Consider the following 14,690-nt stretch of genomic DNA (forward strand, 5'->3'; position numbering starts at 1 on the left):
GTAGGTTAATAACTGCCTATCACTGCTGAAATTCAACTTCTGCCCCATATTTTTCAAGTTTTCAGCGCAGGCTCCGAGTGCATCCCTCGTAAGCCGGGCTGCCCTCCCGGCCCGCCTGCTGGAAGGCTCGGGGCTTCGAAACACAACTCCGTCCCTCCGAGCCACTCGGCTCTCACACAGCCGGGCCGGGCCGGGCCGCCGTGCGCGGGAGGCGGTGCGGAGGCGGTGCATGCGCCGTGCCGGCCGCCGGCGCCAAAAGCGAGACCAAGATGGCGGCGGCCAGGGCGCGGAAGTGAGGCTTGGGGCGCGTGAGGCGCAGCGGCGGGTTCCCGCGCAGGTAACGGTTCCCCCCGCGGCGGGCGCGCCTCCCGTCGGGCTAACGGCTCAAACGGCCGCCGGTCTCTGCTCCTCCTCACGCCCACCCTCGGGCGGCCTTTGCCTCCGGAGCCTGCACCCCGGCACCCTCCTCGCTTCCCCCGGCCCGCTCGTTAGCGTCGCGGCCCGCGCCTTGCCGCTGGCGAGGCAGCCTCCCCCCCGCCTCCGCCAGCGGTCCCGCGCCCCGCAGTCTCCCCCAGCCAGCCCCCTGGGGAGCTCTGCCCTAACGCTGTGTGACCCGGGCTCCGGCCCCTTTCCCTCTTGCATCCACTGCTCTGAGCCCAGCCCAGACTGGGAGGGCCCGAGGTCACTAATGCACCCTGGCAGGCGCGACATTGGCAGGTGGGCTTCTGAGCTGTGTGCGGGCATGGGGCCTAGCTGGTGTCTTCCTGTCTCGCTTCAATGAAGGATTCAAGGCTTCACAGCTGTATAGCTGTTGTGTTTTAAAATCCGTATTTTGTAAATCAGCAGTGCTGAAAGTGGCCTGCCATAATGAAGCGCTCCTTTCTGTTGTCAAATAAATTGAAGTAATAGATACAAGTAATAAAAAAAAATAAACCCAAGCAAAACAGTGAAATGTTCTTGCTAATTTTGAGCTGAGTACATAAGTGTAAGGTTATGGAGAGGAAAAAATTAGGTGTCTCCTGTATAATCTGTGTGCAGGGGATCCTAAATTCACTCCTTGGATTTGTTGTTTCTATGAATGAGAGATATTTTAGAGATTAGCAACAAAAAAATCAAAGCACTAGCATGATATATGCAAATGAAAAAATGTTTAAAAGGGGCCTGCTTGATAAATAAGAGAGAAAAGGTGCAATTCTGTAGATATTAGATCTAATGAGATTGGCAATGAGGTCTTGTGTATGCATGTGTAATGAATGTTAAGGAAGTGTAACTCCCACTAGCTTATTGAGGACCTAGGTGATGTAGCAATTATTTTTACTGATAATGTTGCTGTCGTATGGGGAATACATAAATAAAACAAATTCTTATACACTTATTTCTATATACTCTCTACACAGAGATTTTCCTGATGTAACTGTGCAAGAAAAATTATGAACTGACTGAAATAGCTAGCTTGGTCCAACAGTCAAGTGTATAGGCCAAAAATCTGAAGAAAAAATAAACAACCAAACCTCTAAACCACAGAGACTAGGATATATTGATGTAAATAAAGAAACAAGTTTTTTAAAAGGGAATTTGGGGTGAAGATGAGGAAGAAATCTCAGAGTAGGGGTTTTCTTAATGCTGTATTTCCTACTGGAGAAAGTAAAATCCATAAATATCGTACTGAGACCAATCCCAAACATGCGGACTATCTGATCTTTCTCACATCTGAGTAGATTTACTTTAGAAGACTCAATCTAAAGCACGATGAGTTCTTTTAACTGGATTTTTAGTTGAAAGAGGAAGCCTTAGCAAAATAGTCAATTTAGAGCATCTAGTTGAAATCTACTAATTATAGTCATCCTCCCCCGTGTCTTCTCAGTGATGACAAATTCAGTAGTTTTACAGGATAATTTCATCCAACTTCTCCCCATTTCATTCTAAATTTTTACTAACACCTTGTTAACCATGTTTTGTTCAGGCAGCTGAGCTTCTTGAACCTTCAATTGACTAGTCCTGCCTTTATGGGAGATTGAATGTAAGAATTTTATCTTATTAGAGAAGACATCTAACAGAACAGTGTTGTTCTGTGCAAGGGCCACAGCTCTCTTGGCTAAAAAATAAATGCTTTTGTAATTCAAACACTTGGGAGTAACGTGCAAGTACCAGGGAAAACCACCAAGTAATCTAAATCCAGCTAAAATAGGTTTCATAGCTACCAAATGTCTGTATAATCATAATAACCGTGGAATTGCTGTTCTGTATTGTAGACTGAAACATGTATTTTTGTCTTTTCCAGATATCATAACCTTAAGAATGCAGGTGGTTTGTCAGAGAGTTGGTACTTCTTCCTCATGTTTGAAGAGACAACTAAATGGCTTCCTGGGTTTACTTAAATTGCAGAGGAGACTGGTTCCTGCTTATGTCAGAACTATTTACAGTGAGACGGGGAAATGGGAAAAAAGCTATGGGTTGAAGACAAGAAAAAGAGTTGAAAATTGGTGGCTCCCAAGAATAAAGGAACAGTTCTGCAGAATTTCAGAAACTGATGTAAGCATTATGAAAAATTTGGAAATTACGTTTGATATTTTGGATGGAATTAGTTGAAATTTAGTACAGTTGGCTTATAACAAGGAGATGTATGTTACATTTCAGGAGAAAATACTTCTATATTATAGTAGATTATTTAAAACAGCTTATGAAATAGGTACAAAAATAGAAATTAAAAAAATGTTAAGGAAAACACAGTGATAAGCAGAGTATGAACTTGTAAATTTAGGGGAGTGTCGAAGTAATCAATTCTTTCTATATTATACCACATTTAGGAATTCATTATTTAAAGTATTAAATGAAGTATGTACATTTGCAACTTCTGTAAACAATTTTCTCAAGGTCTTGTTTCCAATTGTTATGACAAATCTATTACATTGCACACTGTGACTCATTAAGACCTATGTTAAGGGAAGATGATTTAAGAATATTTTCTGATTTATAGTGTTTTAGGATTAATAAGTGACTTGCAGAAAAAGCAAGTTTTCCCCATGCAATAAAATACCTTGAAACAATGTTAATCTTGGTCTCTGATTCTTTTTGCCTTCACAATTATGCTCAGTCACACAGATACAAAAACATTTTCGTGCCCCTTCACTGGTTTTGTTAATTTAGGCTTGTGTCTTTAATATCTGACAATACATGTGATACACAGGTACACCATATGTCATACCTATGATAAATTCTAAATTGTGTGTTTAATGATATTTTTGTTTAGCCTTACAGTTAAAGTAGATTTAATAACATCTCATATTAAGAGGCAAATAGCGTATAGTGCTGCAGTGAAGCATTCAGAGTATTTCTGATGTTGCTATTACTGGACAAAAGTGATGAAGTGACATTTGCTAAATATGCATAGTTTTGTTCAAAACAGTAAAAGCTGTCCATAATTTTTTTCCCTATTAACATAAGGAAAACAATGTAGGAACTTACCAAGCATGGATCAATGATAAATTCAATCTTAATCAAGATGTATTAGGAATAAATTTCCCGAGAGAGATGATGTTTGATTTCTTTAACTTTTGTCAGTTTCTCAAACCCAACTAAATGAAGTTTTTACCTTTTCACAAGATACTGCTCATAAGATATCTTTGGATCTGAGCATACGTAGTGGAACTGAACAGCTTCACTTCAGTGAATGTTCATGCAATTGCAAATGATTGAGTTAGTTGCTCGGTCAGTTAATGCTGTTTAGCTGACAAAAAGCAACAGGCCAGGAGTGAGCTCCATGTTTATTGTGAATACAAGGTAAAACACTTATTTAAACTGTTAAGAGGATAATTTAATCCGTCATGTTTTCATTTTTTGGTGGGATAGACTGGGAGCATGTAGATAATCAGTTGCAGATGCTATGGTAGGGAATGGTGATTTGTTAAGCTGCAGTTATATTAATACATATTTTGTTGAGTAAAAATTGATTAAAACCATAATTTTTTAAGTGCCATATAAATACAAATTTATGAGATGGCAGCCAAGTCTGGTAAAGCATCTCTGTTTACAGCCCCAAAGAATTTGATCTTACTAACTTTGTCAGTGCTCGCTTGGATCACTGGTTACAACAGAACTTTGTTTCTCTTCATGGTACCATATAGTCTATAATGTGCACATGTATTTATTCCAGTGAAATGCTAACTCATGTAGTTACAACTTTCTAAAAATTTTTTTCTAGAAATCAAGACCAAAATTTTATGTGCTTTCTATGTTCCCATATCCTTCTGGAAAGCTTCACATGGGCCATGTTCGTGTCTACACCATCAGTGATGCAGTAGCTCGGTTCCAGAAAATGAGAGGGATGCAGGTAAGAGAAGATCAGCAGTAGGGCTAAGTGTTTTCTTGATGTTTAAGTGAAGGTTTAGTTGGAATATATGCTACAGGTGTGTAGATAATGACCTGTGGAGTTTTGAATATTGAATTTGAGACTTTTTTGAAACGTGGTGGTCAGAACTCACTCTTGATAACAAATTCTTAGAAGCTATCTCAAATGATAGAGCTGATGGTGTATCAGCTACCTGAATCTATTGATGTAAGGCACAGTGTTGAGATGTGTGGCTGCACTTTCTATAAGAGGAGACTGAAGACCCTACTGCTGTCTGGGTTGGGACCATGGGAGAGGCAAAGGTGTAGCTGGCAAGAGAAAACTGAGACACCGTGGAAGTCAACTCATTTCACCTCTTCTGCTTCTGAGAACTGGTTGCTGTCCTTTGTCAGACTGAGGGATGTCCTGCTTCACTGTGCCAGCTGGGAAGCAAACCCTTTCTTGTGACTGCTACAAGTCAGGTAACAGGGTCATGTCACATGTCACATTGTGTGGATGTAACTGTAGAAGTGTCTGTTCTGCAGCAGCTGACCCCTTAGCTTGCCTATTTCAGCCTTGCTCATACATATGGAATGCTGAATGCAAGTCTACGAGGCAGGCTAAGACTAACTTACTTGCTGCCTCTGCAAGGAGAAATTCCACTTTCCCTTCTATATTCCTCTGTTTCCCAGTCCGCCCCGTGCCTGCCATCATTTCTCCCTTGCTCTCTTCTCTCTCCCCGTTAGATAGAAGGTGTAGTGGAGAGCCTAGTCCCTGCAGTCTACAGGTGGGATCATGCTCGGTGTTGTGCAGTAAAGGCTGGTGGGTAAAAGTTGAAGGATGTAAGGAAGGTGTGGGAGAATTGTTGCCTGATTGACAATCATATTATGAAGGAAGAAGACATCTGGTAGGGGGAAAAAGTTGAGAATCTGGGAAACAGTAGGAAGGAGGAATATGGGGAGAGAATACACAATTTTGGCGTAGGGAGCAAAAGGAAAGAAACATCCCTAGGCAAGAATCTAGGATGAGACTTGGAAAGGAATTTTCTCTAATGAATGAGAGAGAAGGAGCAGCTTAAGAATATAGGAATCAGAACCTCAAAAGAGTACAAAGAAGATGAAACGGAGAAATAAATATTGGTTGCTGGTTGTGTGTTTCCTTGCTACAAGTGCTGTAGAAGTGTTGCGTTTCCTGGATTTATCACCATCCATGAGACTTTTAAAGGTATTGTCACTGAATTATTCAGTGTGTTGCCTTTCCAAATAACTATGTGTTTTATGCCAATGTTGAACATACTGTACACTGAATATGTGCTGCTATGCTGCTTTACAGAAAGGCATTCTCATGCTTTTAAAATTACAGGAAAAAGAAATAACTGCCTTAGACTTTAAATAAGAAAAAAATACCCCAGTTGGTTGTAACACTAATCTTTCCTAAGTCCTCTGAATGACCAGAACTTAGATCTCACTAAAAACTAATGAGCTAACTGGGCTCTTGAAGGGATTTGGATGTTAAGACCGCTGGAGATGTCATTTCATGACATGGCTCATCTTTCATCAGTAACAGTGGAGATATCCACTAATTTCTGTTCAGAAATATGAAAACTTGCTTACTCTTGCACTAGCAAAGATAAAGTGAAAATAATTGTCTACATTCAGTAGGATGCTGTAGGTGTTAGGTTTTGAATACAAGGTAAATAAGCACCTTTAGTAGAAACTTTTGGAGAAAATTAAAAGATAATGTAATTGCAGTGAAACACGACCCACTGTGAAAGCAAGTTTTTATTTCCACATTTGGCTATTTTTTCTAGAAAAGTTTAAAAAGTCTTTTAAAGTTTTAAAATCTTGCATTTCAGCTTATTTTTATATTTCATGTAAAAATGACTTTGAAGGATATTAGAGTGCCTGCAGATCATGCTGAATTTCTATAAATACATGTGTCTTCTGTTGTGCTAACCACTTTGAACATCTATTTATGACTAAAGGTGGGCAGCCAAAGAATTTAACCTTCATGTACGATTAAGAGACATTAAAGATCTCTCAGATGATTTTCTGAGTATGTCAGACTAAGAGCTATTGTGTTGGTGATGTACAATAACTTGCTGGAACTTATATTTACCTTAAAACCCCTTTTCTTTATTAGCCTTGCTAATTTCTCCATCACTTAGAATTAAAATACTTGATTTTCTCCTTGCAATTAATTTATTAGCCTCTAGATGTTTTGTCTGGCCATCTTTATAGTTGTACAACGAATTAAAGATTTAAATTTCTTTATTGTGATGATAGTAAGCTATGACATAGTTATGTCTTATCATACATAAATTTTTATATTCCCAAGAAAGTGTTTTCCCTGTATTCAAGGGAATTACTGGAATTCTTCAGTACATAAAAAGAAACAATGCTTTAGAAACAAAAAGTGTTAGTATGCGTAAGTTTGAAGTTACTCTATTGATTTTTTTTTTTCTGGAAATTCAGCTTTAATATTGCATGTTTGAAAGTTCAGGGACTGCTGATTTTTCTCGAGTGAACATTGTAAGTAGAAGTGAATGTATTTCATGTACTCGAGGCACATTTAATGTAAGATTTTTGTGTTGTAATGTTGCTTAAACTTTGCTTCCATCATTTCCAAACTGTAAAAAGGGGTCATTGAAAATAATCTTAGGAACTGTATCTCTACATATCGGTGTAGACCCTGGTTAGTAAGTCATAAAATGGTGCTAGAGGCAATACAGGTAGGTTAAAAGTGTTTGTAAGGCAATGAGGAATGATGGGCTGTTACTACGAAAAATACAGGCAAAAATATTCAGACTTAAGAGTTCAGAGGGAGAACTTCAGACTAGTGTCTATTTATTGTCTAATAAACAGCAAGGGAAGATACCAGAAAAAATATATATGGTGTGTACATAGTTGACTTGTATAATGATTAAGAGAGTAATGTTATGTTGAATAAAGTGGAGATATTTTTCTTAGGGAATGCCTTCATAAGAAAATAGTAAATTAGTTTGACACATGTAATGTGAACAGGCGAGAATTGGCTTATTTGTTATAATAAGTAAGGACGAGTTTGAATGCGTTTGCAAAGGGATTAGAGCTCCTTTGGTAAATTGGAAACATTCTTTGGAATGCATTTGTGTAATTTCTTCATATTGGAGGTAGTTTGAAATCTTAACTAGGAAAGTGATAAATCATTTGGATACTGTTTTTGTGTTTCTCTAAAATGGAACATTAGTATTTCATTTTTTAGCTGAATAGGATCTGATTTTGTTTTAATTAAAATATTATAGGGAGGTAATACTGAAGCTACTGGTATTTACCAGAAACTTATACTTCACCAGCATTTTAAGTGGGAAAATAAATATCAGTCACTCTTCCCCCAACCCCTCCTTGGAAGAAATACTGCTTCCACATGAAGCTGTAGATGATATTGGTGACTAATGACCCTGAAAATGGGCAATCAAAGAGATTACCTAATGAGCAGCAGCCTTTTCTGCAATACATGACTGGCTGGTCATTTATTAAATGGTGTGCAGGGGTGGCATTTAATGCAAGTGGAACGTAACAGTAGGCAGTCACTTCTTCAATGTACTGATGAGTTAGAAGCTTCACAGAGTTTTCAGTAAGGGGTGGATGAATGTGTGTGTTGTGGTACAGAGGTAATCACTAGAGTTGTACTGGTGTGGGACCAGCACATTGATTGTGCCGGTGGGTGATGAAGTCCCATTTGTTTTACCTGAAGATCAGACCAGGGAAGCATTGACTTGTTCCAACACTCCTCAAGGACCTGTAGGCAGTGTACGGGAAACACACTCTATCATGCACTTGGACTGGGTTGCTGGGTAAATGATTTGTAGAGTACATCTGTTGTAAGATAACTTGTTTTCATTCTAATTACTGAAGGTGAAATTTGAAGTCCTTGTGTGGAAACTGTAAAATATCTAGGTTACTTAGCATGAATGCACTGAGCTAGTCTCTTTCAAAATGTGTTAAGGATAACATATTTATTGAAGTGCAATTAAAACCGTTTTGCAATGGAAAGTTCTAGTCACAGATCTTATTGCATATATATTTCTTTTAAAATGCTATGAAAAAGTTATTTATATATTTTAAATTACAGATTTGTATCTATTAATAAACGAATCCAAAACTATAATGTACAGTTTCTGGTTGTGTTTTCTCCATGAGTTTGCATGCATGTTTTGAATTCAAATGTAGGAGTTTTGTAAGAAATTAAGAGATTTCCTATTTATTATCTGAGTGCCATGTATAAACTACAGAGATATTCATGGTGATTTTCACCATGGCAGATTTCCAGTCTGCTGCTGCTTGGGGAAAAAGTATTTACTGCTGCTTTATCATGCTATCATTATCATGTCTTTGATGAATTCCAAAGTGGATAATTTGTGCCTCTCAGAGGACTGAAAATAATTCCCTTAGCAATCAGTAAACAGAGAGTGGTCCAGTTCAATAGTTCCTGTGACATCTTTGTAATAAAATTTTGAATTGAAATTGATACCACAGTGAGACTGTCACCTGTGTGTTGCGCAGAAATGAGAATGATCGTTAGACAATTCAGTGTGAAATTCCCGTACACTAGGATCAGTTTTCTTAATTTATACTTAAACTGCTCCTGATAGATGGGATTGGAAGATTGTCAGTGATATTTCCACAATATCCCCAAATTACTTAAAGACCATTCTTGTTATCCAGAACATATATTTTTCTTCTCTAAACTGTGTGTATTTTCATTGCTTTCCTTTTCAGCAGTGAATCTTTATACTCTTGAAATTGAAAAAGTAAATGGTATTGAAGAAAGACAGGCAAGTTTAATTCAAACTTTATAATTAATTCATCAGTAGGATTAATTATTTCAATACATTTTCTGATGATCTTTAGCTGCTATTCTCAACCATTTTTTGTGTGTGAAGCTATTGTGTCCTTTTGCCAGGTTATATTCTGTGGTATAAACAAAGTACAAAGTATTACAAGTCTCCTCTCTGAATTGAATCTTATTTAAATTTAGCTTTCCAGTAGCAAGTACTGAAGGTGTTAATGAGCTCAGTCTGTTTCATTTTGAAAGAAAAAGAAAATGAGATGTTATTGTAAATGTAATTATATTAGACAAGAGTGTGTGAGATTAAGGAAGCAAGAGACACCTTTGTTTTCTAAATGTGGTAATGTGCGGACATAGAATAATTTCTCATATTTTGTATCTTGTGAGAACAAGAGATAAATGAGAGCATTTTATAAGCAGAGTTATGTTTTGATAGAAATCTGTGTGGGTTGATTTTTTTTTTAAATTTGAAAGTGCCTTATCAGAATACTAATATGCAGCATTGTGTTGCAGAGAAGCATTGAAATAGTCCTTGCTAGAATGTACACACTAGTGAAAAGTTAATTATTTTAATCTATTTCCAGGTGTGCCTTGTCTGCTTGGGGATTATTTTTTTTTTTTGGGGTGGTGGTAGTATTTTAGCTGTTGTGTAACTGTTTATTACCTAGTACACTTAAAAGACAATCTAGTCTGCGTTCAGATGGAGGTCCTGTATTTAAAATGTATTCTGTCTGCAGTCTGTTTACAAATCAGATTTTCAACATGTTCAGCATAATTGTAGGTGGCCAGTGGAAGAAGCAGCCATCCTCTCCTTTCCCCTCTCCATTTGTGTGTCCTTACTGTCTCACTTGTATGTGGTTGCGCAATTGTCAGATCAAGTGCAAAGAGGGTGACAGAAAGTTGCTGCTGGAACGAGGGGTGTTTTCTGGCAGCTGGAAATCATGATCATGGATCACCCATTTGGTCAGCCTGTTTTGCCTTGTTCATGTAGTGTGTCATGGGGCTACAGCTAGAGGCAGGAAACTAGACTTTGCTGTGTTGATTCAAATTGTTAATCTGTCAGCGAGTCTCTTTTCATTTTTGGTTGTGCTATCACGCATTCTCTGAAATAAATGTATTTATTTACAGGTATCTTTGACACTGGTTCTGCTGTCTGTCTTAAAATTTATAATGCATTGGTCTGGATGTAAGAAAGATACATCAGCTCCCTGGTCATATTTTTGAGGCATACTGAGCACATCAGGAGAGCAAACAAGTTCTTTGTTTCCTTGCAAACATTAAGGAAAACTCACTGAATCGTCTGTCCTAGTTATGTTGATGGGAGGCATGGAACTGAGTGTTATGAGATCACTATTGGCTTTGTGTTATATAGTACTTACTGATCTTGCCTACTGATGTCAGTGTGATGGGCTGATTGTTGCAGCGGTGAATAGATGGAAAATCCTCTGAGAGGAAGAGCTGAGATCTCAGAAATTAATTCATGGAGTTACTGTGGCTTCTCTGCTTTGTCCCACAGTCACATTAAGAGCTCTAGCCGTCATTAATGACAAATTTTTGACCGTGCTGTGAAATGATTCTTAAAGTTGTGCTTCAAGCTAATATGAAGTCAGAGCCTTTGGGTTCTAAAATGCTTCACGATGCAACTGTTTTCCTTTTTAATAATCTGCTTCTGAAAAGACCGCTCAGTGTGGTAGTTACTGAGTGCTTTGTTCCCCACGCGCTCATTAATCACTTCCTCGCAACTTCGTGTTCCTGTGCAAAACATAGGATGTTGAATGGTAGAAAACAGCAGTCTTTCATAGCTGATCCTGCCTGATCATGTGAACTTCTGAGGATCTTAAGCCATGTAATCTGTGTTCAAGACTAACCTAGTAGTTTTACCGGGGAAGAGTTTACCTGCCCACTCCATTGTGGAGACCAGAAACACAGAGCTGCCTTTGGTGATCATACTGGCTTCTGCTGTCTTAAAATGATGGAAACTATAGCCTGCCGCCTTCTACCAGGTACAGGCATCCTTAGACTCATGCAAGCCTCCTGTTGTACAAGATAAGTTTATTGTTTGTTTTCTTTCTCTTTGCCCTTAGAGAAAGTACTGTCTGTACCAGAGATGCAATGCTTGGAAGAACGGTCACTCGAGTGAGCAGAATTGAACCCTCAGTTGCATAAGGTTTAGAGACTGCTGTCAGAAGCAATCAAGTCAGCATGCAAGAAAGTCGATGACTTTCTTCTGCTTGTCAGTAATGCTGGAGAGAGCAGCTGTATTTTCTGCTAGTTAGAGTTTATGACGAGCCCATCAAGGAGCTGCAAGGAATATCCTTTGGTCTTCAAAATTGCTTTCTTCCTATTTTTTCTTTGTTTTGAACAGTCAAACTGTTCCTTTATTCTTTGTGCCAACTTCTGACATGTTAGTTGTGTATTTTCTTCTCCTCTTCCACATCTCTTGAGAATTTTGATGCTTTTCAGAACTCTGTGGTTAATCTCAGCCTTGTGTTTTATGTTGGCTAAAGTAGAGCCAAGATGTAATGCCAAGTGCTGTGTGGAGACTCTGCCATTTTAACAGTAGATACGTAACATACATTCCAGCCAGAGGCAGCTGACCTGTTGTTTAGACAAATGCATTTCACAAACCTTTCAAATCCATTCACAGTAGAGAAGTAAAAGAGACAATAAACTTGAAATAATTTTCTAAACCACTGTGCATGTTACATTCATCTCTATAGCAACTACATAAATAGATCTATCCTGGAGATTAATTTGAGGATATTTTTAATGTCTCTTTAAATTCAGGTTTCTGATTGAAACTTGAATTAGCGTACTTTAACTTGAAGAATGCTATTGGTTGTTAAATTGAACTGTCTTTTGGATGTGATAAGTGAACACGTTGTATGATATTTTTAATATGTATGCTAGAATTGGGAAGATCTGTTTGAGCAGATAACTCCTGCTAGTGCTGATGGTACAGTGATAAAATGTCTGCACATTAGCTGTCTGGAGCATCAGTCAGCCCTCTTGGGGAGTGCAGTCGATAGTGAAGCTGTTTTTCTCACATCCTTTTGCTCATGAGTGTGAGATTGTGCCTTGCTTTTGGCTGCCTGTCTATATCCAGGAGATCTTCAGAAGCCAAATTTTACAAAAAATAATCAGGAGTAGTTTTTCTATTCTCTTCTAATGTGCATCAGCTTGTAGTAAAAGAAGAAATTTGTAGGGTTTCAAATATAAGGCATTTGTCTAAACAAAGGAGGATTCAATAGAAGAAAGTATGTATTATACATGAAAAAAAAGAAATCTGGTTTATTTTATCATTTCTGTCCAGAGACAGGTCATCAGCAATAGTAGCGGTCAAAAAGAGCTGAGCTGCAGAAACTAATACTTCAGTAGGTCCTTAAGAAATTCTGCTGAAATTTGTACCTTATGTAAGGTTTACTTTTCTTCTTTCTCTTTTATACCAATAGTTTTGATTACTGGTGGGGTGAGGGAGAGAAGGGCTGGGGACAGGAGTGCTTCAACGGGTGTTCACAAGTGGTTTAGGTTTCAAATGAGATTTTTCCATGTAAGGCTTATAATGTGGAGAGGTACAGAGTTAGGGCTCATATTTTCTGACTCTGTGATATGAGGAACAATAATATGACTGATAATAGGTAAAATTTGTAACACAGAATAGCATTCTGATTTCTGTTAGATTCATACATAAAAAGTGTGCTGTTGCATGGACCCTTACTGTACTGGCTTGAATCACAGTTGATCACAGATTAATACCTTTGGTTTTGCTGCTGCATCAGCGGAGTAATGATATACAGTGGGTTTAGTTTTAGCTCAGTATTGAAAACGAGAATGTTGAGAAGTCACATCTGTTAAGTCCTGTTGCTTTTACACTGAGTTGGTGCCTAGGGCACCTTTATAAACAAGTCTATAAAGTATTTTTTATGAAATAATCCATTGAAGTCAGAGGATTGGAAGGCTGTGGTAAAAAGGAATAAAAATAATTCAAACCAGTGACAAAAGTAGCTCTTCTGCTTCCAAAATGAACAGATTTTTCACATGGAGATAGCTTATGAGATTACTGTAGCTGGGTTTGCTTGCTTATTGCTTGTTTGCTTACATGCAACTGAAGAACAAATTCTTCATATAAATACTTATTTTAAGGGGTAAACTTTCTTATTTCTTACAACCTGTAAAACGTTACTTAAGCGTGTATTGCTGTTGTTAAACTTGTGCACATTTGTAGGTGTGAGAAATGAGATGGGTTTATCAGGTATCCAATATATGTGTCTTTAATGAGAACATCTTAAGTGCTGGTCTTTCTTTCCCTGCATATTAAAAAAGAGGGTTGAATACTTACTGTATTGCTACATTATTTTTCTAAATAATTTGCACATTAATAGGAAAGATACATATCTATTTCAACAGAAATTGTTATATTTTCTACTATACATTTTTTCCCACCACTGAAATACAATTTGTTAGTCTGTAGTCTATATTGACAAGAGATATTCTAGTAAAATTTGGCTAAAACAGTTTTCCCCATGCTCTTCATTTTATCTGTTGGATTTTAGATCATCATTGGGTATTTTTCTTTCTTCAACAAAGAGAAAAAAATAACACACTATGCATCAGTTACTGTTAGAAAACCATTGGTTCAGTTAGTTTTGCTTACGTTCTTCTTCTCCTTCTTTAGAATGAATATTTGGTTGTGTTTAGCAGTAGCATCAACTGCTAATTTTGGCCACCACACAAATTTACAAAGGATTAATTTTTGTCATTGTCAACCTCGTATTGAAATAGTCATGAGGATTTATTACATAATACTTTAAGCTCCCTCTAACACCACATTGTAGATGGCAAGTATGCTTCATATTCATCTTTTAAAACAGACCTAGCCATAGTTGGCATGTTTTGAAGATGTTAACTTGGACAAAGCAAATGCTGAAATGCAAAACACCATTCATTATTTGGATACAAAACACCATTCATTATTTGGATGCAAAACATCATTCATTATTTGGAGGACTCTGTGTGTTGCGGTTGCCATTTCAGAAAGTTATGTAAGATTGTGTTTTCCCATTTTGCTGACAGGTGATAAATCCAATGGGATGGGACGCGTTTGGTTTACCAGCAGAAAATGCTGCAGTTGAACATGGGCTTCACCCTGCAAGCTGGACACAAAGGTAGTTTTTAATTTAAGTTATATGACATTTCCACTGTGAATACCTGTACTGTGGCCCCCATAAACCAACAAAACAGAGCAAAACCAGTGTAGAATTAGAAGAAAGATGGTACAGAAAGAACCAGGGCTATTTTTCAATGTTTTATGGGACTGTGCAGATGATTCAGTTTTGAAAATTAAATTTATCAGGATGATTTTCAAGGTTTTAATCTCAATGACTTTTAAATTATAAAAAAGACAGAATATTGAAAGAGTGACATTTCCCAAACACCCAAATCAATGAGTAAGAAATAAGTTGGAATTTCATTGTGATGAGTTAAATCTTAGCATAGAATACACAGTTGAAAATTATGAGCTATGTGGTTAGGT

The 14,690-nt window shown here is 37.7% G+C and overlaps 1 protein-coding gene across 3 annotated transcripts in view; it reads left to right on the forward strand.

Annotated features, from left to right (window-relative positions):
* The first annotated feature begins 233 nt into the window (after nucleotides 1-233).
* The window catches only part of LARS2 (leucyl-tRNA synthetase 2, mitochondrial), an 88,555-nt gene continuing 74,098 nt past the window's right edge, over nucleotides 234-14,690 (forward strand). For 2 of the 3 annotated variants that reach the window (XM_040591350.1, XM_040591351.1), the window contains exons 1-4: nucleotides 234-337; nucleotides 2,282-2,532; nucleotides 4,202-4,330; nucleotides 14,231-14,322. In XM_040591350.1, coding sequence (XP_040447284.1) covers nucleotides 2,299-2,532; nucleotides 4,202-4,330; nucleotides 14,231-14,322 — 455 coding nt within the window. In that variant the 5' untranslated portion in view covers nucleotides 234-337; nucleotides 2,282-2,298. The remainder of the gene's footprint in view (nucleotides 338-2,281; nucleotides 2,533-4,201; nucleotides 4,331-14,230; nucleotides 14,323-14,690) is intronic. The other variant, XM_040591352.1, reaches the window with a different exon arrangement.

Source organism: Falco naumanni, chromosome 4 (assembly GCF_017639655.2).
Source record: "Falco naumanni isolate bFalNau1 chromosome 4, bFalNau1.pat, whole genome shotgun sequence".
Classification (NCBI taxonomy): domain Eukaryota; kingdom Metazoa; phylum Chordata; class Aves; order Falconiformes; family Falconidae; genus Falco; species Falco naumanni.